This window comes from Rhipicephalus microplus, chromosome 1 (genome assembly GCF_043290135.1).
Source record: "Rhipicephalus microplus isolate Deutch F79 chromosome 1, USDA_Rmic, whole genome shotgun sequence".
Lineage (NCBI taxonomy): Eukaryota > Metazoa > Arthropoda > Arachnida > Ixodida > Ixodidae > Rhipicephalus > Rhipicephalus microplus.
In genome coordinates this window covers 12,809,332-12,835,596 of record NC_134700.1, presented here as the reverse complement: position 1 = coordinate 12,835,596, position 26,265 = coordinate 12,809,332, and the positions used below count along the sequence as shown (strand labels likewise).

At 48.3% G+C, this 26,265-nt stretch overlaps 1 protein-coding gene across 5 annotated transcripts in view; it reads right to left on the bottom strand.

Moving 5' to 3' along the window:
• rho-7 (rhomboid family intramembrane serine protease rho-7) overlaps positions 1 to 26,265 on the bottom strand; it is a 376,470-nt gene that overhangs the window by 166,959 nt on the left and 183,246 nt on the right. For 4 of the 5 annotated variants that reach the window (XM_075887456.1, XM_075887447.1, XM_075887453.1 and 1 more), the window contains exon 4: positions 15,462 to 16,163. The exons of the other annotated variant lie outside the window; for it this stretch is intronic. In XM_075887456.1, the coding sequence (XP_075743571.1) occupies positions 15,462 to 16,163 (702 nt within the window). The remainder of the gene's footprint in view (positions 1 to 15,461; positions 16,164 to 26,265) is intronic. 5 annotated transcript variants of the gene reach the window in all.

Below are 26,265 nucleotides of genomic sequence, written 5' to 3'. Positions count from 1 at the left end.
AGCACATGGGTCGATTTTTACATACCACTGAACTGCTGTGGGCGGCGACAGTGCCTGTCGTGGAAATGGCATTACTACAGGCATCAATGCCGTAGACTTAAGTGAGACAGTGACTATGCAAACGTCCTCTCTCAGGGGCGGGAATGATAGCGTGTTGTTCAGCGTGTGCCTTGCCTTTCTCTGTTTGCTGTTCAATTCTTTACACGTTATATTGTGCATTTCTTTCCCTCTCTGTGTATACCGTGCATTTTTATTATTAATATTATTATCGTGCATTCGAGCACAACGCAACGTGGACAAGGCTATCAGACACTCTAGGGAGTGATCATCACATAATTCAAATAGAGATCGAACAGGCTCACTGCTCGCTCAAGACAGGAAAAGCTCGGCTCACGGAGTGGACCGCCTACAGGAATGACCTTGATGATGACTCGACTATCGAAGACATTGAAGCCTGGTTAAACAGTACTGTAAGTGTTGCTGACGGACATACCAAAACGATACACTTGAACGAGGACAATCCGGCAGTCGATAATCATCTCCTCGAAGAAGCTTGAAGATCGCTTATTAAACAATAGCAACGGCAAAAGCTCAACCGCAAGCTGAAGCTCCACATCGCCGTACTCACTAGACTGGCACAGGAGTACGCGGAAAACCTTGCGAGCCAGAACTGGCGGTCCTTCTGCGGCAAACTTCAAGGGACATTGAGCACAAAAAAGACTTGGCGCATTCTTCAAGCCCTGATCGACGGCACCCACACCAAAACTAATCAAAAAAATACAATTCAGCGGCTTATGCACAACTATGAGGGCACAGAGCACCGGTTACTCCAAGAACTTCAAGCAAAACTGCGTGGCTCGGTTAACCAGCAAGCTACCTCCATCAACGATTCGACACCCAGAGAGTACCGAGGAGCACCGAACGAAGCACTAGACCAGCCTTTCACGCTGGCAGAGCTACATGCAGCCCTCGCTAAGCTTACGCACAACACAAGCCCAGGAAAAGACGGAGTGACCAATAAGCACCTACGACAGCTACCGCCCCGGGCGTTGACAGCGCTTCTTCGGCACTAATGACTGCTGGAGGAAGGGCGAGCTACCACAAGCGTGGAAGCACTCAGAGGTGACCATGGTACCCAAGCCAAACAAGCCAATCTCAATTGCGAATCTTCGTCCCATTTCCCTTACATTTTGCGCTGGGAAACTTTTTGAGCACATGGTAAACGAGCGACTCACCACACATCTCGAAGACAATGGTCACTACCCGAACACCATGTTCGGCTTCCGCCAAATGCTCAGCACACAAGACGTCCTCTTGCAGATAAAGGAAGATATTCTTCTCTGCTTGAGCAAGCACAGTAAGTCATCTGTTCTAGCTCTGGACGTAAAGGGCACATTTGACAATGTGAGCCACGAAGCCATTCTGCGTAGCCTGGAAGATGTCGGCTGCGGTGCCAAGACATATGCCTATATGCTGGCTTTCCTCACCAACCGCACTGCCACTGTAGGGATTGCCAATATTAGCAGCAAGCTTTTTCAACTCCTTAACAAAAGCATGCCGCAGGGCTCAGTGATATCACCAGTGCTTTTAAACTTGGCCCTCCTTAAGCTCCCACATCTCTTGGACGCTGTCCCTGGGATACACCACGCGTTATACGCCGATGATATCACTATGTGGACAAGAGGTTCAAGCACGAGTGAACCGGAGGACCCACTTCAAGAGGCGGTTAACATCACTGAAGGATATCTCAAGACCTGCGGCCTCTAATGTGCTCTGGAAAAGTCGGAACTGTTAGTAATTGCGGCACGCACGCGGAGTAGACCACCAAGCTACGACACTCCTGACCCACAAGTTTTTCTACAGGGAGTTCAAATACCACAAGTTGACATGCTTCGAGTCCTTCGACTACATATACATAAAGATGGGCCTGGCTCCGCTGGCCTACCCCGGCTGCAGAACACTGTGACGCAGCTCACCCACCTAATCCGAAGGGTGGCTAACTGCCGCAGTGACTTCAAAGAGCACGACACCCTAAAAATGGTACAAGCTCTTCTTAGCAGCCGTACAACGTACAGAACTCCTTACCTCAACTTGAAGACAGCGGAGAAACAAAAACTTAATCTGCTGACACGAAAGGCTATGAAGCTTGCCCTAGGACTGCCGCCAGCCACCTCCACTGACCGACTGCTTCGCAAGGGAGTTCATAATACATGAGAACTCACCGAAGCACACTTCATCAACCAGGTCGAGAGACTAAAGCTGTCACTCGCAGGGCAAGCTGTCCTTCGACGCTCAGGATACCAGACCACCCTAGAACCCAACGAAGAATGCAAAGGCAAAATACCATCACAGCTGCGAGGAAGCCTTGAAATTTAGCAGATCTCTCGAAACATGCATCCTCAACATCACCGAGAAAGGCGGCTCACCAGGGTTAACATGATCCGGAAAAAGCATGGCAATGACCCGCAGGCACGATACGTGGACGCAGCCAAATATCCGGGACGTAATGTCTTCGTGATTACCGTCGCAGATTACAAGGGTGCGGTACTGGCATCGGCGACTATCCTCGCCAAACATGCGGAAACAGCTGAAGAGGCTGCTATAGCACTCGCCACCCAGACGAGTGAGGATCCCATCGTGGTCTTTATTGACTCACAAACAGCGGCATAGAACTACCTAAAAGGCAGTGTCTCCGCGGTGGCGATTAGGCTACTAAAGCGCATGGACAATCCTCCTCCCTACACATGCATCGTGTGGATTCCGGGTTATGAAGGTCTCAAGGGAAATGAAGCAGCACACACCGCAGCCCGCGAATGCATCAACCGGGCATTTCCATACGAGATCCGAGGCACCTCCCACTCAATAGAATCAGAGGCAAGAGAAGCCATACCACTAACGTACCATGCATCACTGCAACATTATCGGCTCGAACGCAGGTTATACCCTCCGCCACATCCAAAACTCACAAGAGATGAAGGGACTGACTATAGGCGTCTTCAAAGCAACACGTTCACCCACAGTGTAATATTGCACTATATGAGGCCAACGTTGCACAGCTACATCTGCCCTCACTGCAATGTGGCAGACACTCTGGCGCACCTCCTACTGCAGTGCAAAGTAAGCGTCCCAAGACTACGAGCAGCAGCTCCAGATGCGGACCAAGACCTCCTCAGTGAAGGTGGGAGGCTGCGATCTCCCGGCCGGACTTGGTCGAGCAGCGTCAACTCGTCGCTCGAGCTCGGCGGGCTGTCCAAGGCAGAGGGTTCCTGGAATAAGGGACCCTCCCACCTTCACTCACAAGGTTCATTCAATAAATGTTTTCTCTCTCTCTATTGTGCATTGGTTGTGTGGAGGACCCCACATCATCTTCATTTCAAGGGGCAGATCATGTAGTGTCGGGATTTCTGTTCCCGTTTTGAAACCGGTTGACCGGCCCCTAGGGGGCGGTGTACATATGTATATAAGAGAGAGTTCCTGCTTCGCTACCGGCTGCTCCGTGCTTTCTGTCGGCCGGCGCTTCAGCGTCGTGTCCTGTGTTCTCCGTGCGGCGCATCCGCCGCACGATACTACACTGTGCACACCAAAACACACCAATATAGCTAATTGAGACACATGAGCGAGGGCTGAAGCATGCGTCCTCGGGTACCTCTTATTGCTGCTTAGAACGGCATCTGTTTTGAAATAGCTGTTCTGCAAAGAGTTGATGGAAGCAAAAATGATTCGTGACGTCACAAATTGAGGTGATTCCAATCTCAAGACTATCTTATTCAACCCGTATCAAAGGCATTGCAGGTGACAAGGAATGACTGAATGTGTGCGCCTAGTAGACAAAAAGTTTGCGGAGTAACTGGGCCTGAGATCACTCTTTTCTGTGGAGAAATGGTCAGCTGTAGTGCGATCTGTAGGCAACTGCGAGGTAGCGCCGCTGGTAGTGCTGCCAGCGCTAAAACTAGTGGAGTTTCCGGCCGTTTCGACTCGTGCTAGATATGGTTATATATCAATAAAAGTGATAGTTATTCAATCCTCAGTTGCGTTTTAGGTTGCCTTTTTGCCTTTTTGAGCATTGTTGCCCTGTACACAGTATGATAAACCCTACAGTCCTTAGAATTAATTGCGTGTGCCTTCTCCAGTATAAAGGCACACATACAAAACAACGACGTGTTGTTATAGTGCTTCAGATATGCACAATAATTGCTTTTTAATTGACAATCACATAAGTATGAACGCTGAAACTTTAGAAATATTGGCTGGTGCTGCGGATGGGCTTGGCCGTTTGAGATATCCTTTGGTGCCTTTAGGGGAATTGTTACTGCAGAAAAACAGACAAATGCACAGACAGACAGACCAAAATTTTCGCGTGGAAGGTCCCCAAGAAAGAAGTCTTCAATGACCAGACCACTGATACCCCTGAAGCCAAATCCAATCACGTAAGATGAATTTCTCCCCTGTCTGTGAACACCTTAGATGGCTGCTCACTAGGTTTGGACGTTTCAAGCTGACGAGAGTAACCGATGCACTGGGAACTCAGGGTCATGCCTAGTAAGATTTGAAATGCGACATGTCCCGCAACAATGCTATATTTCTACTGATTGCCACTTGCGCTTCTCGCAGGCGTGCGCCCCAAGATGGAGGGAGTGACGCACAGCAAGGAATGGCCATGATTTTACGTCGCTCATTAACGTTAACATTGGTGCTCTGATGTCGTTCAGCATACACTGTTCATTAGAACTTGGTTAAAATGCTAACTATATCTAGAAAAACGGACGATAAATGTCCCATCTCCTGAATATATTCTGCATTTAAAATGGTACCTCAATAAGGGCATGTCACATGACATTATTCTGGTTGGCATGTGTAATTTGTGTGCTCTGTTGTGTAACATGGATGAGGAGTTTCTTGTTTAGGTAGCAGATTCATGTCATTTAAAAAAGAAGCCTAAACACAAAGGAAAAAAAGACAGTGCTCCTTGTTTTTGTCTTTCTTTTTCCAATGTATTTGCGCTGCCCTTTCAAAATGAATATAATGAATGGAAGCTGAGAAAAATAATAAAACACGTAAATGGAATGTCAGCTTCTTCATATTTATAAACTTGTTTTCAATGGTCCGGGATGCTATACATTATTCGCCCTCGTTTTGCGTACGGCTCACTGTATTAGTGGCTAAGGTACTCCACTGGTGATCTGTATGCCGTTAGTTTGATACCGGCCGCGGCGGTCGCATCTAGATGGAGGCAAAAATGTAGATGCCTACGTGCTCTGCGATGTCAGTGCGCATTAAAGAGTACCAGACAGTCGAAATTTCCGGAGACCACCACTATGGCATCTCTCATAATCATATCAAGTTTTTTTCAGATTAAACCACATTTACTACTACTACTTTATGCTACTACTACTACCCCAATTTGCTTGTGTTCATCTTCTCGTCGTTCCTGCATTGCGCCTTCGCAACCCTGGCAATGCTTAGCTCGTTTTTGATGCGTAGTCTCTGACCGCAGTTTCAGCGGAGCGACATCGTGTATCGCAGTCATGATACAGGATCCATGCCAGCCTCTCCAAAAGTATGTGCACTGCCTGATCTATTTTACAGAAATGGGTAATACACAACAAGGAACACCGAAATGTCACAATATCGATGGCGTACATGCACAAGTATGCTGGGCACGTCACGGGCACATGACCTTGTTTACACATGATGTTCTTGGTAGCTTTGGCTCATGGTGCGTATGTATCATGTGATCTTCCAGCCCTGATACCGAAGAGAGCAGGGAATGAATCAGGCTTACGATGGCTACATAAGGCAAGAGGCAAAGGGTTCAAGCTTGCCTCTTCGCATCATGGTTTCGCGGCACGTAGCGAACCAATTTGAAAAATCATTGGGGTAGATCGCTTTTCAAATGGGCACGCAAGAACATTCAGTTTCTAACTACAACTTTTTCTGACATCTAGTGGGGGTGCCTGAAGAAGTAAATACAAACAAAACAAAAGCCGTGCACACATCACAATTTTTATCGGAAGGCGCTGCGGCAGATTGGTTACAATGTCAATGAAAACACGCCTTGATTGATACAGCACACTTGTCCTCTTTATAAGATTTTTCCCTTAGTCATGAAACTACCAAGAACACATTATTACCAAAATTATATCTTATACGACATTCTAAAATCTCGCACTCTAAACATTCTTTGTGCATTCTAAACATTGCACGAAAAGGACTGTTTAGGTACATTCATTTTCAAATGCGAGTTTTACCATGACATACTGGACATAGGAGCTTTAACCACAGTTTAATTCCACGCGATGAGAGTAATTCCCATCCTAGTTTATTTTTTATATTAGAATTACTGTCATTTTTTGATTAATGGCTTTAAGATCTTTGCAGTTCCGTTCCCTATTTTCTCATGTTTGTCACTTAAAGATATGTGCCAAGGGATCTCAAATGGCAGTAGGGTATTCAGGCATAGGGTGAATGCATGCTAAATCCACCATTGATTGTAAACATGCCAGTACCTGTCTCAGGCTTCGCTTTATAAAGTATAACAATCTGGCGGCTTTTGCCCCCACTGAATCAACATGAGCCTTCCATGAGTGGCCCTACATGGTCTTTCATTCGTTCTCCACCTACCCCCGGCTGCACAGAAAAACCTGCTGTTCCTTTCCCACCGCAACACCCAGGTATTTAGGGCAGTTCTTCACATCCTTCAGGACACTGGAAAGCTGCCTGTAGAAGATGGTCACCACGTCCTCAGCCATACAAACCACTAATATTTTCTTATCTCATCCTCAATTCTTTCTCCTCTTTCCTCTGCAGGCGTTGAGACGTGCTTCCACTAAGGGCTGCAGAAAACCTCTTTTGCACTCCTCATGCTCCCCCTCCAATCACCCGCAGCATGTCAGCTCTATGGCGTGTGGTAGCCAGGAAGTGCCATTTCACTGCAGTTAGATGTTGTTTTGTGGAAGTTGCTAGAGATAGAGTACTTGGTTGACCCTCATAGTGTTTAGAAATATTGCAAGACAGTAGCAGTGTTGGGGTCACGACCGCGTTTATTAGGCTGAATCGCCTGATCAACGCTTCGAACGAAGACGACGTTCCTCGTGATGATGATTATATACAGATGAAGAAGATGATGGTCAAATGCTGTGAATACTGTGCTTACACTAATTTCCCCCTCACGCGAAAGCGGCCAACCTGGCCGCTGTTTATGACGGCGGTGTACGTTGCACGAATGGTTTTAATAGCGACACGTGAAGAACCTCCATACCACGAAAACGGTCGTCGGAAGGCATGACAACAGGCGTTACTCGGTAGTTAACAAGAGACGTCTGCTCAACTATAGCGTAGGGGCCGATGAAACGTGTGTGAAAATTATCACCGTGGCCAGGAACCCGCGTTAGGGTCCACAACAGTACTTCGTCTCCAGTATTAAAGTGAACTATGCGGTGGACGTCATCGTACTGAGTCTTCCACTCTTATTAGCTTGCCTCTGTATTGAGGTGGGCGCATCGACGACAATCGGCCAGGCGAGAGATTAAGTGGTCACTCAAAGAAGACGACTTCACAGGGATATCAAAAAAGGAAACGTCGAGCGGAGATGTCGGTTGACGGCCATAGACGAGAAAGAATGGGGAATAGCCCGTGGTGCGCTGCGTAGCAGTATTTGGCAGGATGGTATCCCAGTTTTTGTGGTGGGCATTGATATACATAAATATTGTAACGGGGAGTATTTAATAAGTGAACGCCGGGTGGGCTAACACTGCACACAGTATGCAAGGATGTAGGACAAGAGGGCAGTTCAGACACAGCCCCACAACAACATCGTCGTCTTCATTCCTTCTGCATCATTTCTGCACCAATGCCTGAGGTACCCTTCTATACCCGTGACATCACTCCAGGCGGCAAAGCACCGTCCTGGTGCCTGCTGTTATTAGACGGACGGGTCACTGTGATAGGGCTTCAAGCGAGACACATGCACAATGTCACTTCTGGGTGTAACAGTGGGGTTCGTAGTAGAAGAAATTTCATAGGTGACAGGTGTGGCTTGGCGCAGAACTTGGTAAGGCCCAACGTATTGTGATAAAAGTTTCTCGCACAGGCCGACTTGACGGGATGGCAGCCACAGTAGCACAAGAGAGCCCGGAAAAAAATCCACATTCCTATGTTGGCTGTCGTAGAGCGACTTTTGTGCTCTCTGGGACGATGAGAACCTGGCGCGGGCTACTGTATGTGCGATCAGAGCACAGGAGATGGCATCTTGTGCGTACGAAGTGGTGAACGGTAGGTCATGCGCAAGCAGGGTATCAAAAGGTAGTAAGGGATCACGGCCAAAGAGAAGATAAACTGGTGAGTAGCCGGCAGTTTCATGGCGGGACGAGTTGTAGGCGAAGGTTATGAACGAAAGGGCAGTGTCCCAATCGGTGTGGTCGTCAGAAACATGCATAGCAATCATTTCCGTCAGTGTGCGGTTGAGGCGCTCAAAAAGTCTGTTGATCTGAGTATGGTAAGAAGTCGTAAAGTAGTGCCGCGTAGCACAGGATCTAAGGAGGTCGTCAACCACACGAGACAGGAAGCAGCGGCTACGGTCCGTCAGTAGGTGAGAAGAAGCGCCATGCTGAAGGATGAGGTCATAGAGTAAGAAATCTGCGACGTCCGCTGCGCAGCTGGTCAGCAGCGCTCGAGTTATTGCATACCGAGCGGCCTACTTTGTAGCTACTGCTATCCATTTGTTTCCCATTGCCGATGTTGGGAAGGGACCTAACAAATCCAAACCCACACGATTAAACAGCTCGGCTGGGACTTCAACAGGTTGAAGGTGACCGGCAGAGAGAGACGTTGGCTTCTTCTGACGCTGGCACAGGTAACACGCTGCAGCGTAGCGGCGTATAAACGCTGCAGCGTAGCCGCGAACGGAACGATAAAGGCCCTTCCAGAATACCCGTCGGCAGACGCAATAGTAGGTTTTGGGGACACCTAAATGTCGGGCAGTTGGGGCGTTGTGAAGTTCTTGCAAGATGTCCTTGGGCAGATGACGTGGGATGACGAGCAAAAGTTCCGCGCCGTCGGGCTGTAAGTTGCAGCGGTACAAAACGTTGTCTTGAAGAAAAAATAGGCTCAGTGAAGGGTCTTTATGGCTGGGTTGAAGACGGTCAATCATCAATCGCAGCGATGGATCTCGGCGTTGTTCGTCGACTATTTGCAGAAAATCTGTTATGGCTAGGATGTTGGCATCATCTTCTAACTCAGAGGAGTCAGGTGGATCAACAGGGTGTCCAGATAAGTAGTCGGCATCGCTGTGAAGCTTGCCAGACTTGTACACTCCAGAGAACGTGTACTCCTGCAATCGCAATGCCCATCGCCCGAGTCTTCCTGTAATATCCTTAAGGATTGACAGCCAGCAGAGCGCATTGGTCTGTGATGACTGCGAACGTGCGCCCATATAGGTACGGACGAAATTTTGCGATAGCCCAGATGACAGTCCGGCACTTTCGCTCAGTAATTGAATAGTTCCTTTCCGACTGAGAAAGTAGGCGGCTGGTGTACGGTATGACATGGTTTGTGCCGTTCTGCATTTGTGCGAGTATTGCCCCTATGCCATGGCCACTTGCGTCGGTGCGTAGCTCCATTCGAGTGGCTGGGTCAAAATGAGCCAACACAGGTGGTGATGTGAGCGCAAAAATCAACGACGCAAAGGAATGTTCTTGGTCTTCAAAACCAGGAAAAAGCCACGTTCTCTTTGAGGAGATCCGTGAGGGGCCGAGCAATTTCCACGAAGTTGCTAACAAAACGGCGAAAATACCAACAGAGTCCCAAAAAACTGCGGACTTCTTGCGTGGAACGTGGGACTGGAAACTCGTGCACCACGCGGACTTTATCAGGGTCGGGTCGTACACCAGCAGCGTCAACAAGGTGGCCAAGTAGCTTTATCTGATGGTGCCCAAAGGTGCACTTAGACGTATTAAGCTGGAGGCCAGCACAGCGAAAAACGTCAAGGATGGCCTACAGACATGGAATGTCGCTTTCAAAGGTTGGCGAGAAAACGATGACATCATCTAGATAGCACAGGCTAGTCGACCATTTAAAACCGCAAAGGAGGGAGTCCATCATGCGTTCAAACGTTGCTGGCGCATTGCACAACCCAAAAGGCATGACTTTAAACTTTAAATTGATAAAGCCCGTCGGGTGTTATGAATACCATCGTCTCGTGGTCGTGGTCATCGACTGAAATTTGCCAATATCCAGATCATAGGTCCAGGGAAGAGAAATACTTGGCACCATGAAGGCAGTCAAGCGCATCATCGATTCGAGGTAGAGGATAGATATCCTTCTTGATTATTCGACTGAGATGACGATAGTCAGTGCAGAACCGCCAGGTGTTGTCCTTCTTTTTAACAAGCACAACAGGTGATGCCCAAGGACTGGTTGAAGGCTCTATGACGTCTTTGTCGAGCATTTTCTCTACTTCCTTCTGGATTATTTGGCGCTCTAAATGAGACACACGGTAAGGACGCTTATGAAGAAGACTGGCGTCACCAGCGTCGATACGGTGGGCTACGATGCTCGTGCGACCCATGGAACGATCGTCGATATCAAAAATGTCGAGGTAAGAAAATAGAAGACCACGGAGCGATTCAACTTGGGATGGTGACAGGTCGTTTGATATCATTTTGTCTAGCAAAGCTCTATCCTGTGCGGCTGCCACAGGTTCGGCTACGGTCTTGATGTCAGGAGTGACAGATGAAATTGTACATTGCTCCAGAGTGGAAAGTTCTGCTAAGGTAATACCTTGAGGAATGACCTGGGTCGACATGGAGAAGTTGAGGACAGGGAGAAGCATCTTGTTGTCGCTAATCCTCACTATGGTATGAGAAAGTATGATGTTCCGGGAAAGGGTCAAGTCAATGAGTGGAGCTGCCAAGTAGTCGCCATCAAGAACAGGTGGGAACGGCAACATAAAAAGGTACACAGCGGCCTAAGGCGGTAATCGTAGACACTCCTTGGACCGTAGCCATGTGCGAGCTGCAGGAGGGACATCAGAGTACAAAGGCAACTCTAGCTGTAAAGTACCGGTTAAACAATCAATGAGGGCTGAATTCGCGGTCAAGAAGTCAATGCCGAGAATCACGTCGTGTGAGCAAGCATCTAGAACAGCAAAGAGGACTGAAGTGTAAAGGCCGGCAACAGTGTCGTGGGCAGTGCACATACCAAGAACTGATGTTCGGCTGTTGTCGGCTACTGGCAGATAGCAAGAGTAACAACTTTTTTCAGGCGGGATCGAAGGTGTGAACTCGTAACGGATGTGTGGGCACCAGTGTCTATCAGAGCTGTAACGGTTAGGCCATCGATAATAACACCAAGTAAATTTCATCTGGAATTAGTGGTTGGTAGAGGTTTTTTTGGTTCAAGTTGTCAATGCAGCGCCACCTCCAGGATCTGCATCTGTTAGTTCCCCGAGAACTGCCCAGAATACGCCGGTGACGGGGAGTGACGGCGTTGATAGGAGCGGGGCTGGTGACCCTGAGGCGACGGCGAGCGGCTGGACGGGGTTCCCTGGGTGACGACATCGGTGTAGGATGGTTTGGAACATTGCGTCGAACGACTAGATGGCAGGTCCTGAAGGTGGTCATCGGCAAAACGAGGTGGCAAATACTGCCCACGATCCTGTAGGTGGACGTCTAGAAAACGTTGCCGGAAAGGCCATCTGTTTTTATTTTCATTTTATTACCTTAAAGACCGCATTTGGGGTATTACATAAGGGGTGGTTTACATATTCGAACAATGAATGCAGGTGCTATGGTGTGATACAGGTTTGCAACGTGTCCAGGAATTCGGAATGATTTGGTACGGCAGCAGCATGATGAGGCAGGTCGTTCCAGTCTCTAGCAGCCCGAAGAAAAAATGAGGCTTTAAATGTGACGGTGCATGTTCGAGGACGGGTTACTTGCAGTTGATGGCCAGCGCGATGTGACGTGCGTGATGGTGATGGCGAGATTCAAGGTGGGCGGTTTAGTGAGCTGTAAAAGAATTTGTGAAAAAGAGAAAGCGTGGCAACACGACGATGAAAAGCGACGGATGATAAGTTTGATTATGCTTTTAAGAGAGAAATACTGACATCATATGAATATGAAGAATGAATTAATCTTGTGGCACGATTCAGTACTGATTCAAGTGCACTGATGAAAATGCTTGGTGAGAGTTCCAGATGGCAGCAGCATATTCTAGTTGTGGTCTGATAAATTATTTGCACGCGAGAAGTTTGACTTGTTGCGGCGCATGACGGAGGTGACGTTTCAAAAATCCTAATGTCTTGTTTGCTGATGAAATAACGTTAGTCGCATGTGAAATCCAGGAAAGGTCGTCAGATAGAGTTACACCTAAATACTTGTAAGTTGTAACAGATTCAACGGGGATGTTTGCGATCGTGTAAGTAGAAAGGAATGAATTGTGCCTTTGGGAAACAAACAAATTTACATTTTTTGGCGTTCAGAGCCATTTGCCATCGATTCCACCAGTTGTGTATGTTATCAAGATCGTTCTGCAGAAATTCTTGGTCTGATATGTTAGTTACAGTATGATAAATTACGCAATCGTCAGCGAACATACGAATAGGACAGGACACATGCTGCGGTAGATCGTTAATATATATTAGGAAAGAAGTGATCCTAAAACCGAGCCTTGGGGAACGCCAGATGTAACAGGAAGGGGCTTGGATGAGTGGTTATTTACAAGGACAAACTGGGCATGGTTTGTTGAGAATTCTTTTATTACGTGAGCATCTAAGTTCAACACAGATAATTCCATTAGTAAACGATTATGGGGTACAGTGTAAAAAGCTTTTGAGTAGTCTAGAAAGATGACATCTGTTTGAATGTTGTTATCAAGATTAGCATGGAGATCATGGAGGAAAATTGCTAGTTGTGTTTCACAAGAAAGTCCCTTACGAAAGTCATGTTGAGAGGGATGAAAGAAATTAACTGAACCCAAAAAGGCCATGATGTGTGAATATATGACATGTTCCATGATTTTGCAAAGGACACTAGTTAAAGAAATGGGGCAGTAGTTTAAAGGGGAGTCTTTGTTACCTGCTTTGAAGACTGGAACGACCTTTCCCACTTTCCAATCACATGGTAAGGAACCTGTAGACAATGACTCAAAAAATAACAGGGTAAGACATGCTGAAGATACGTGCTTAGTATTCATTAGAATCTTAGAGTTGATTTCATCTACACCTGAAGAAGTGCACAGTTTGCTTTTTTCAATAATTGACAGTATACCATCACTAGAAAAGATAATGGGTGGCATCTGCGATGTGTTAGTGGGCACCAGAACGACTGGGGTGATAGTTTCTTTCGTAAATACAGAAAAAAATGCTGCATTGAAGATATCGGCACACTCGGCATCCGACGCTATTGCGCCTTCTCTATTCGTTAAACTGATAGACCGGGTGTCCTGGGGATTTAAAACGCGCCAGAACTGCCGAGGATTATGAGTAAGTAGCTGAGGCAGGTCAATGTTAAAAAATGTTTTTTTAGCAGTGCACACAGCAGTCAGGTAGTTGTCCTTTGCCATGTAGTAGTTTGACCATGCCTCGGTGCTTTCAAGACGTGTGGCTAAACGGAAGCAACTGTTCTTATTTTCAAGAGTCTTTAGAGCTCTCATGAGCCATGGCTTATTTTGATTCGTGTGTAATGTTAGCCTTGGAATATATTTGGTTACGAGTTCGTTGATTTTTGTCTCGGAATAGCGTCCAGTTCTCCTGAAGTGTGCGCGTTGGGAATAATGCCTCAAAGGTTGAAAAGAAGTTGCCTAGCTCATTGTTAATGGCTTCGTAATTCCCTTTGTGATATGAATGTATAGATTTGTCCGACTGTAGTTTTCGTATCGGTTAGAAGGTGAAGACAGCCTGTATTACTTTATGATCGCTTACTTCGCAGAGGTAAGTTAATGATGATAGACTGCCAAGGCGGCTGGTTAGTATAAGGTCGAGTATACTAGAGGTATCTTTTGTAGCCCGCGTGAGCTCCAAGACAAGTTGAGTTAGACTGAGATTATGACATACGTTAACGAAATCAATGACAGCTTCATTCCCTGTAATTAAAGCGGTATCATTATTCCAGCTTATTTGCGGGAAATTAAAGTCCCCCAAAAACAGGACATCTGCGTTGGGGTGTTCATTGCTAAGCTCGTATACAATGTTATTAAGTTCGCGTGCGAAATCAGGAATGTTATGTAGCGGCCAGTAGCAAACGCCCAAAAGGACTGTCTGCGGTGAGGCTCGACAGATTACTCATATCATTTTTAAGTTAGTTTCAATGGTAACAAGAGAGCAAGATAAATTCTGATGCACGGCAATAAGCACACCACCACCTCGTGAGGCCTTGCGATCCTTCCGATAAAGACAGAAGTTCGGCAGATCTGTAAGTACCTCGGTATCGGTAATAGCATCAGTCAACCATTTTTCAATTATTATTAGTAAATTGCTGTTGGACGAGAACACAAGACTAGACAAGATATCGGGTTTAGGGATGAAACTTCGTACGTTGGCATAGATCACGGAAAGGCAAAGGCTAGCTCGTTCCGGTACCGTAGCTCGGGGGCGTGACTTGCGGCCAGGCAATCGCTATTGCACCTCTCTTAAACTCTTTGTACGCTCATCATAAGCATAGCGCTTACTACCCATGAAAAGAGTTTTAAAGCTCAGACAATAAGGTGCAGATTTGCTTTTTGCAAAAGCAACTAGGTGTTTGCGGGCAGTTTGGACATTACGTGTGAAATCTTCGCCAACAATGAAGCCCGCCTCTTTGAACTTGCGCCCGTTGGAAAGGACTTGTTTTTTTGTTTTGTGAAAAGAGAATTTGACTATTATGGGGCGGTTTCGACCAGTTGTACGATTACCCAAGCGATGCGCGCGCTCAATTTCTTTCGCATTAAGCGCAATGTTCAGATGTTTGTTACAGTGATCTATGATTATATTCTCTGAAAGCGCGAACGACTCTGATCCCGAAGACTCAGGAATACTATAAAAAAGTAGATTGGTACGCCTGGAATGGTTTTCGGCATCATCAATGGCCGTTTCTTGCCTCTGGATTGTCTGTGCTGCGCAAGCAGTAACACTTTGCATATTTTCTATATCAGAACGCAAGAGGACTAGGTTTTAGTAGTGCGTTTCGATATCAGTCATACGCACGCTCAGATCAGCTATAGCTTTGTCGACTGTTTTCATCTGAGACTTCAGGTCTTTAATCTCCGTAATTAGTTACATTTGACCTGCAGAATATTTTCTAAGTTCGTTTAATACAGCTTGATTATCAGGTCCGGGGTTTGTTTCGATGTCACCCACCAACAACAGCAACGAGCGGATAACATCACAGCACTGAACAACAATGGAAAGGCAGCAAAGCGGGCCCGGCAGCAGCAGCAAGACGCAGTTTTTTTGACCACTTAGTAAAAAGACAGTGTGCTTTACCAACCTGCATGGCAAACATGAGTGGATTAGTCTGCTGTGTTGACGCACAGCAGCCGGGCCCACAAAGCGTCTCCGGCCGCGCTTGCTCCTTTATAGCTTGCCGAGTTGATGTCAGTGGCAGTCGGTATTCCAGCCGCGCATCGAATGATGCCGCCAGGGGTGATGGGGTACAGTTAAGATGAGCAACCGGATTCAGCAACAGTGCCGGCGACTTGGGTGTGATGCAGGAATTCATCGGATGGCCGAAAGCAGCGTCATCGTCGTTGGCGTGCCAGGAAAGATACGGTTGGGCCATTTCCGTAGAAGCAGCAGTCAGGGCAGAAAACAAAATGCAGAAGATAATGTGAGGTGGCACCGGCATGGCGAGCATGAGCAGATTAGCCTGCTGTGTTGACGCACAGCAGCCGGGCCCACAAAGCGTCTCTGGCCGTGCTTGCTCCTTTATAGCTTGCTGAGTTGATGTCGGTGGCAGTCGATATTCCAGCCGCGCATCGAGTGATGCCGCCAGGGGTGACGGGGTACAGTTCAGATGGGCAGCCGGATTCAGCAACAGTGCCGGCGACTTGGGTGTGATGCAGGAATCCATCGGATGGCCAAAAGCAGCGTCATCGTTGTTGGCGTGGCAGGAAAGATGCGGTTGGGCTATTTCCGTAGAAGCAGCAGTCAGGACAGGAAGCAATACGCGGATGATCACGTGAGATGGCACCTGCATGGCGAACATGAGCGGATTAGCTTGCTGTGTTGACGCACAGAAGCCGGGCAGTGGCGGGAAATGTGGCCAACGCGATGGCAAGAGAAGCATATCGGTCGATCATCTTGTGTGCTCCACTCAGATGGATTTCGGTAGCGTGATGAGACCCGCGAGCCCGACGCGGCAACAGCAACAAGTGGGGCGGCATGGTAGTGAGCGTAAGGATTTGTGGGCTGCTGTGTGTGGCTGGAGTTTTGGGGAACTAAGACGCCCATGTTGGCGAACTCTTGTCGCACAATAGCCAGAATAAGAGATATTGGGGCCAAGTTGTCAGGCACAGGGGGTTATTTTTTTTATTTTATTTATTTATTACTGTAAGCCTTTCTCAGGCTCATACAGGGTGGGCGGGCAAACATACAGTCTCGTACAAACCAGGCAATATCACACAGAGCGGAAGAAAACAGAATCCCAAGATGCTGGTGAAAAGAAAACTTGAACAATGAAAGCAATTGCACAAAATCATGGGCAGGTCACAAAACATCATCGAGGTATCAGCAGGTGGTACAGTGATCAGAGTGTTCATAGGCACTCACAAACATCAAAAAACAAAAGTTTCTTTTACTCTTCGTAAAACAGGCTTTCTACATTTCGAAGAAACGCATCTGCAGAAGAAAGATTAGCGCATTCACGTGGCAGTTTGTTCCACTCTTCCTCTGCTGACGGGAAGAATGAATATTTAAAAGTACACGTCCCAACTCATCAGGTCTTCCTCATGCGTCTCGTACCAGGCGCGTGCAGTACCTCGCAGGTAAAAGATGATGTTGGCCAGCATAAGCGTCTCATCCCACCTGTATTGCTTGCTGACGCGCTCGTATAAGGCGAGCCACTCGTCAACGTCAGTTGTGTCGGTGCCGCAAAATGTACCTGGATCGAGAAGATGGGAAGGTATCACAGGTGACGGAGCAGGCGTAGACTGAACGGACGGCGCACTGCCTTCAGGCATCGTGGCTGGACGAAGCTGACGTTCGCTACGGAGATCCAGAGGCGGAATGTTGCCCAGCACTTCCACCAAAAATATGTAACGGGGAGTATTAATAAGTGAATGCCGGGTGGGCTAACACTGCACACAGTATGCAAGGATACAGGACACGAGGGCAGTTCAGACATAGCCCCACAATAACATCGTCGTCTTCATTCCTTTTGCGTCATTCCTGCACCCATGCCTGAGGTATCTTTCTATACTTGTGACAATATCATATCGGTCAAGTTCGATGAAAGGACTCTTTGAGGCAGTTAGTCTTGGGATGGTAGATGGAAGTCGTCTTATGAATTGTATTACATATGTGAAGAACGTGTCAAAAAAGGAGATGTCGAGCCGAGATGTTGGCTGACGGCCATAGACGAGAAAGAATGGGGAATAGCCCGTGGTGCGCTGCGTAACGGTATTGTACGCAAAAGTCACGAATGGCAGGATGGTATCCCAGTTGGTGTGGTCGGCGTTGATATACATAGATATCATATCGGTCAAAGTTCGATGGAAGCGCTCTGTGAGGCCGTTAGTGTGGGGATGGTAGCTGGATGTCGTCTTATGAATCGTATTACATGCGTGGAGGATTTGTTCGAGTAGTTTCGAGAGAAACGCCTTGCCGCGGTCGCTGAAAAAGATGCATGGCGCACCATCTCTCAAGAAGATTGCCTACAGAAAAAATGTGGCACTGCCCTCTGCTGATCCTGAAGGAAGTGCAGCTGTTTTAACATACCTTGTCAAGTTGTCAACTGCTCTGACAATCCAGCGCTTGCCGCTAGCTGATATTGGTAGTGGTTCGTAGAGGTCAAGCCAAAGACATCGAAGGGAGGGTCAGGACACGGAAGAGGTTGTAGAAAACCGGCCGGGGAAGAAGTGGGTCGCTTGCGGCGTTGGCATAGCGAGCATGACGCAACATATCGCGCTACGCAGTTGGAAAGGCCAGGCCAGGCGAAACGACTACGGATGTGTTCATAGGTTTTTTGAAAACCGAGATGACCAGCCTTGGGGTCATCGTGAAACGCCTCCAAAATCTGCGCCCTTAAGGAACGAGGAGCAACAGAAACCCAGCGCTGTCCTTCGGGGTGGAAGACAAAGCGGTAAAAGATTGAGTTTTCAGCCTTGAAGTTCCGCAGCTGTCGATGGGCGCGAGCATTGGGAGGACGAGAGGAGCCTTGAAGACGCTGCATTATAGAGCGACAGTAAGTGTCGCTGCGTTGGTGGGATGCAAACGTGTCGTTGTTGAAGGTAGAAAGAAAATCGACAGCGGCGAGTGAATGAACTGACGTAGACACTTTGATGGGTTCACTCACAGTTGGCGACAGGCCAGGAGTGCCTGATGAGGATTGTAAAGGACAGCGGCTAAGGGCATCGGCATCGTTGTGTTTCTTGCCGGATTTGTAGATAACGTCAAACTCGTATTCTTGGAGACGAAGTATCCAGCGACCGAGACGTCCAGACAAATTCTTCAACGTCGACAGCCAGCACAAAGCATGGTGGTCAGTGACGACACTAAAGTGGCGGCTGTGAAAATATGGTCGAAACTTCTGGATGGCCCAGACAACGGCAAGACATTCCTGCTCGGTGATGGTGTAGTTTTTCTCTGCTGCTGTAAGGGTGCGACTTGCATAGGCGATCACACGTTCGTCATAACGCTCTGTTCGTTGCAGAAGTACAGCGCCGAGTCCGTGTCCGCTGGCATCAGTATGGAGGAGAGTGGGTGCGGCGTTATTGAAATGACAAAGCACTGGCTCAGACGTGAGGGCACGTTTCAAGGTGTCAAAAGCCATTTGGCATTCGTTCGACCACACCTATGATGCTCACGAAAAAAGGAGTTGGTGAAGTGGCGCAGCAATGGTGGCGAAGTCTCGTATAAAGCGCCGGAAGTACGATGCAAGGCCAAGAAAGCTTCGGAGCTCTTTGACGCGTTGAGGCACCGGGAAGTGAAGAACGGCGGTAATCTTGTCGGGATCAGGCCGGACTCCATCTTTGCTGACGAGATGTCCGAGTACTTTAATACTTTTGCTTGCAAAGTGGCACTTCTTGGTGTTGAGCTGAAGACCAGCAGCTGTGAGACACGTCAGAACTTCATCCAGGCAAGGGCTGTTCGAATGTTGAAGAAAATATGACGATGTCGTCAAGGTAACATAAGCATGTTTTCCACTTAAAGCCCCGCAATACAGTGTCTATCAGTGTTTCAAATGTTCTGGCGCATTGCAGAGGCCGAAAGGCATGACGTTAAATTCGTAAAGCCCATCGGGTGTGGCAAAGGCAGTTTTTTCCTTGTCATCCTCGTGCATTGGAATTTGCCAATACAGGAGCGCAGGTCAAGGCTCGAAAAATATTCCGCTCCTTGTAAGGAATCTAAAGCATCATCAGTGTGAGGCAAGGGATATACGTCTTTTCTGGTTACTTTGTTTAATGCGCAGTAGTCAACGCAGAATCGCACCTTGTGATCCATCTCAAATAGGAACGTGAGGCCTCTTAGGAATTTGTCGAAGTGTTCCGCAGCCCAAGTTAAAGCTAATGCTTCTTTTTCGATCTGTGAATACCTCTGCTCTGTTTTTGTGTGCGATCTGGAAGCATATGCAACAGGACGTCTCTCACCAGATGGCTGATCCTGGAGGAGTATTGCGCCAACCCCTAATGGAGACGCTTCCGCCGATACAATTGTCGAGTACCGGGGGTTGTACCTCACCAGGCATCTGTCTGAGCTGAGAGTGGTCTTGATCTTCTCAAAAGCTGTCTCTTGTTGAGGTCCCCAAAACCAGTCGCTGTCCTTGTTGAGAAGGCTGCGTAAAGGAGCAGACATTGAAGCTGCATCAGATAAAAACCTTGCGAGATGGTTCATCATACCTAACAAGGATCGAACCTCAGCAACGTTTTGGGGTCTGGGCAATTGCTTGATTGCTCTAACTTTCTCGGGGTCTGGACGCACGCCATTGGCATCGAAGATCATCCCCAAGAATGCGACCTGTTTAACTGAGAAACAACACTTTTCCCTGTTGAGAGTTACGCCTGCTTGTTGAAGTCGTTCGAGGACGTTACAAAGCCGCTTGTCGTGTTTCACTTGGTTCTTGCCGTACACCAGAATGTCATCCATGTAGTTCAGTATGCCGTCTAGGCCTTCTAGGACTTGCGAGAACTTTCTTCGAAAAACTTCAGGTGCGGATGTAATCCCGAACGGCAACCTGCGGTAGCAGTACCGTCCGTACGGCGTAATGAACGTCGTGAGCTTTTGACATTCCTCGGAAAGCCTAATCTGATAGAAACCAGAATGTGCGTCTAGTTTAGAGAAGACTTTGGCTTCCTGGAAGCTTCCCATAGCTTGCTCAATTGTTGGCAGTTGATGACGCTCTCGTCTGATGAACTGGTTCAATTGAGTTAAGTCAACGCAGATCCTTACTGCTCCAGATGGCTTCACTACAGGAACGATAGGCGCGCACCATTCTGTCGGTTCTTCGACCTTCTGTATCATTCCTTCTCGTTCTAGCCTGTCCAGTTCTTCTTTGACTTTTTCTTTCATGGGAATAGGAACCCGTCGCGGTGTAGACAGACTGTACGGGATTGCATGTGGCACAAGGCGTATGGTGTGTTCTCCCGATATGGTACCCGTGCCTTGGAATATCTTGGGATACTTGCTTCTGATATTGTCAGCAGTGTCTAATTCATCTAGGAAGCGAACAATTCCCAGAGCTATTATGGCTGGTAGTCCCAAAAAGGGCGTGCACAAGTTCTGCATGACGTAAATGGTTTGTTGTGAACAGCTGTCTTTCCAAGATATTTTAGCGTCAAACTTTCCGATTGTACGGATGCTAGTATTGCTAGGTCCTTTAAGATCGGCTGGGTTTTCCAGAGAAGGCGGAAGAAAAGGATAATTTTCACCGACGACTGTCACTTCGGCTCCCGTATCTACTTTCATGCGGAGCGTCTGGTCGTTTATCTTTACCGTCACGAAATGCTTAGATTGTGTTTTCGCACACTGCTTGACCGTGCCTATAAACTTGCCATCAGCTTCGGCGATGCTATCGAGATTTGTGTCTCTTTGCTTCTTTTTTCGGCATGTCTTTTCATAGTGGCCCAACTTCTGGCAGAATCTGCATGTTTCTTTTTGCGCTGGACATTTGTTTCGCGGGTGAAATGGTTCGGCACAATAACTGCAGTTATTTTGATGATAAGCGGGCTTCTGACAGCGAGTAAACGTGCTCTTTGCAGCGGCTTTTTTGGGCTTTACTGCGGCGACGCAAGCTTCTGGGACTGTGCCCACATGCTCTTTTAGTTCTGCTTGCTGTTGTTTTACGGTTTCGCTCGTACACGCTCTTGCCAAAGCAGTGGCCATCGTTAGCTTGGGGTCCATCTGCAGTTCTTCCGAAAGAACCTGGTCCCGTAGTCCTACTACGAAGCGGTCTCTTATTAGGCGTTCCTTCATGCCTGCGAACTCGCATCTGTCGGCTAACTTGCTAAGCTCGGTTGCGAACTGGTCTACTGTTTCTCCCAGTTGTTGGCGGCGTAGATTAAAGCGAGCACTTTCGTAGACTATGTTCTTGGTGTGGACAAAGGTCCATCTGCAGTTCTTCCGAAAGAACCTGGTCCCGTAGTCCTACTACGAAGCGGTCTCTTATTAGACGTTCCTTCATGCCTGGGAACTCGCATCTGTCGGCTAACTTGCTAAGCTCGGTTGCGAACTGGTCTACTGTTTTTCCCAGTTGTTGGCGGCGTAGATTAAAGCGAGCACTTTCGTAGACTATGTTCTTGGTGTGGACAAAGTAGTCGTTAAAATTAGACTGTACGAGCTTGAAGTCCTCCATTTCTTCGTCTTTTACGTTTAGCGACCGAAGAATCTCCCTAGACTTTCTGTCCATAGTATAGAGAAGAGTTCTTACTTGAACTTCATATTTTTTCACATGTAGCCCAGACGCGAATCTGTAGTCGTCAAATTCGTCCATCCAGGCGGGCCAGTCCGCTGCGTTCTGGAAGTCGAAGGGCTTAGGAGGCTTGATTCCCACCATTCTGAAGCGTTGTCGCCGATACGACTTGTTCTCGTAGACGCAGCTGCCAGTCACTCACTTGTTGACGGGGCCGTTGAAGCGCTAGTTGGTTATATCGGAACCACTTCTGACACCATGTCAAGCCCGTCAGAGTGATCGACAGACGCTCGTTCCCTCGTGACCAAGAAAAAAAGCCCTCTTTAATGTTTCCTCGTGAAATATATACAGTCAGAATGATCACATGACTCCCGTGATAACCGTATAAAGGAAACCAAGATAGCGCGTGTCTTGGTGCTTGTCTCTGGAGCAGGCGGCCATGGAATGCAGCAGGATGACGTCACAGACAATGCGGTAAAGGATAGAGTTTTCAGTTTTGAAGTTCCACAGCTGTCGATGGGCGCGAGCGTTAGGACGAGATGAGCCTTGAAGGGGCTGCATTAGTGAGCGACAGTGTGTGTCGCTGCGTTGGTGGGATGTCTCGTTGCCGAAGGCAGAAAGAAAATAAACAGCGGCGAGTGAATGAACTGAGGGAGATGCTTTCATGGGTTCACTCACAGTTGGTGACAGGCCAGGAGTGTCTGATGAGAATGGCAAAGGAAAGCGGCTAAAGGCATCGGCATCATTGTTTCTTGCCGGATTTGTAGTGTGGGGATGCTGACACCCCCCCCCCCCCCCCGTAAAGTTGTCTGCACCGTGTGGCGCACATGTCTCATCCCAAGGCCGCATTTCGGGTGACGACCACCGTGCAATAGATGGCGTTGTGTTCGTGTTGAGTACCACTGTTGGTAGAGTGGTAGCGACGGCGGTGACCCCCCTGGCGGAAGGCAGGCCTTGGTGGCGGGCAAGAGTTGAGCAGCTCTCTTCTGGGCGTGGTGGCTGCCGCGAACGGTTGTCCTTAGCGTGGGACCTCGCCGCGTGGTACCACGGCCAGCGAGCCAGGGGCCCATGTGAAACGTAAAGCGTTGGCCATGCCGCCGACGTCAACGCCAATGCCAAGTCAAGTGTTGGCGACGCCGCCTTTGGTGTGTTACTGTGTTTGTCATGTTGTGTGTTTGTCGTGTTATTGTGTAAGGATGTCCTAGTGTGTTAATTACAATAGATGTATCATTTGGCGGACGATATTGTCGTCTAAATTAGTTAAATAAATGTATGTTATTTGTTTTCTGTACCGACTGTGTCAACTGTGTCCGTTCACTCCAAGAGCAGAGTGTGGCGCTCGCCATTTCGAGACCACACACTGGCTGCCCAAAGTGGGGCTCTTGGAGTATCGGATGACAGTTTTTGCGGTTCTGTACAAGCTTTTGTTAGCACCGGAGTAGAGTAGGCCTAGGGGGACTTCTTTGCTAGCGTCGGCGGTGTGCTCTGTTGAGAAGCGAGGAGATTGGTTTTGTGACGTGTTTGAATTTGTCGGCATGTTGACTTTTTTTTTTTTTTTTGCTCGCAAGTGTTCTGTTTTGTTGGGGTTTAATTTTCAAAAACATTGAATTAGGACGAGAGCATACAGTTTGCATCCCGGGGTGAGCAAGGCCTAGAGTACGTGGTTTGTAGGCCAGGCCTGAAGCGAGTGAGTACGGAAGACTCGTGGGTGGTCCGATTATCTGTAAATAGCTTCTTCTATCTCTTTGGGCTAAGGGAGCCAAGGGTCGTTGCTGGTTTGTATTGCGGCTCGATGCCGGGGCATCGTGACACCGCCTGGGGTGGTGGACACCGATCCCTCGGTAAGCTGCTGTGTGCGGCGAGCGATAGGGCCACCTCACAGAGTGGACATCTCCTCGCGGCTGCCTCTTCTGCGCCTAGGCTGGGTGCCGGGTGGATGCCGGTTGTCGTCGAGCGACTCATTAGGCCTAAGGCTCTGCGCAGCCGCCTGTCGCACGTGGCACAACTAAGTAGATAGTGGCATTGAGGTGTTGCGCTCTGCTTCCCTCACTTTTTTTTACCTTGCGATGCACGAGTTAGGAACAGTGATTTTTGTTTTATTTTGATGGGCGTCTCGGCCGCCGCTGATGTATTAGCTAGCAGTACTGACTATCGTACCATGTAGCCGAATAGCCCAAAGCTCGTTTTCCTAGGCCCTGCTCCATTGCTTCCTCCAAGTTTTTTTTGTTGTTGTTGTATTCAGCGGGTGGAATGTCATCCACGGCCGGCTGTCTTCTGCACATCGTCAGCGTCGCTGGCCAAAAATGCGGTCGTGAAGTCGGGCGATAGAGACGCCTGGGACCTGGGGAACTGCCTGCAGTCCGGCGCCCTCGTGAGTGCTGGTCGCAACTGGAAGACGTGTCGGCGCTTGAGACGATTCGTCGCGCCGACGGCAACGTTTATGTTGCGGGGCCGGTACTGAGGTGATGTCGAGCCGGACAGTGCAGCAGTGTCGACCGGCGGCGGTGTCGTGGTGCAAGGACATTATAAAAATGCGATGTCATTTTTTTTGTTAAAGCTTGTGTAGCTAATTTTTTATTTCGGGATATGGTTTTATTTAAAATTGGGGAAATGTGGGGGTGCCCCCTATAAAGTGTTCTGCGCCGTGTGGCGAACGTGTCTGGCCATAAGGCCGCTCTTCGGGTGACGACCGCCTGGTGATAGATGGCGTTGTGTTCGCGTTGAGTACCACTGTTGGTAGAGTGGTAGCGCCGGCGGTGACTCCTGGCAGAAGGCAGGCCTTGGTGGCGGGCGAGAGTTGGGTGGCTCTCTTCTGCGCGTGGCGGTTGCCGTGAACGGTTGTCTGTAGCGTGGGTCCCCAGTGCTCGGCACCGCGGGCTTCGCGCCGGGGTCCCACGTGGTGACTCAGGCACTGGCGACGCCGCCTTGGGTGTGTTAGTGTGTTTATCATGTTATTGTGTTTGTTTGTCGTGTTATTGTGTAACAATGTCCTAGCGTATTACTAACGAGTTATGTAACGATTCGGCAGACGATATCGTCGTTGTAAATTAGTTAAATAAATGTATGTATGTTGTTTGCTTTGTACTGACCGCGTCTGCTGTGTCCGTTCACTCCAAGAGCGTGGCGTGGTGCGCGCTTGCCAATTCGCGTTCCCCAATTCGAGATCCCACAGTAGGTAACGTCGAACTCATATTCTTGGAGACAAAGTGTCCAGCGACCGAGACGTCCAGACAAATTCTTCAATGCCGACAACCAACACAAAGCGTGGTGGTCAGTGACGACGGTTAAGTGATGGCCGTGAAGATAAGGTCGAAACTTCTGGATGACCCAGACAACAGCGTGACACTCCTGCTCGGTGATCGTGTAGTTTTTCTTTGCTGCTGGGAGGACGCGACTAGCGTATGTGATCACACGTTCGCCACAACGCTCTGTTCGTTGCAAAAAGTACAGCGCCGAGTCCATGTCCACTGGAATCAGTGTGAAGGAGAGTGTGTGCGGGGTTATCGAAATGACAAAGTACTGGCTCAGACATGAGGGCACGTTTCAAGGTGTCAAAAGCCATTTGGCATTCGTCTGACCATACATATGATGTACCCAAAGAAAGGAGTTGGTGTAGTGCAGCAATGGTAGCGAAGTTTTGTATAAAGCGCTGGAAGTACGACGCAAGGCTAAGAAAGCTTCGGAGCTCTTTGGCGCGTTTAGGCACCAGGAAACGAAGAACAGTGGTAATCTTGTCAGGATTAGGGCGGATGCCATCTTTGCTGACGAGATCTCTAAGTACTATAATACATTTGCTTGCATTGTGGCACTTTTTGGTGTTGAGCTGAAGACCAGCAGCTGCAAGACACGTCAGAACTTCATCTAGGCACTGCAAGTGCTGTTTCAATGTTAAAGAAAATATGACTATGTCGTCAAGGTAACATAAGCATGTTCTCCACTCAAGGCCCCCCAATACAGTGTCTATCAATCGTTCAAATTTTGCTGGTACATTGCAGAGGCCGAAAGGCATGAAGGTAAATTCATGAAGTCTGTCGGGTGTGGCAAAGACAGTTTTTCTTTGTCATCCTCGTGTATTGGATTTCGACAATAATCGCAGTGCAGGTCAAGACTAAAAATATTCCGCTCCTTGTAAGGAATCTAAAGCATCATCAATGCGAGGCAAGGGATATACGTCTTTTCTGGTTACTTTGTTCAATGCGGGGTAGCCAACGCAGAATCGCATTGAGCA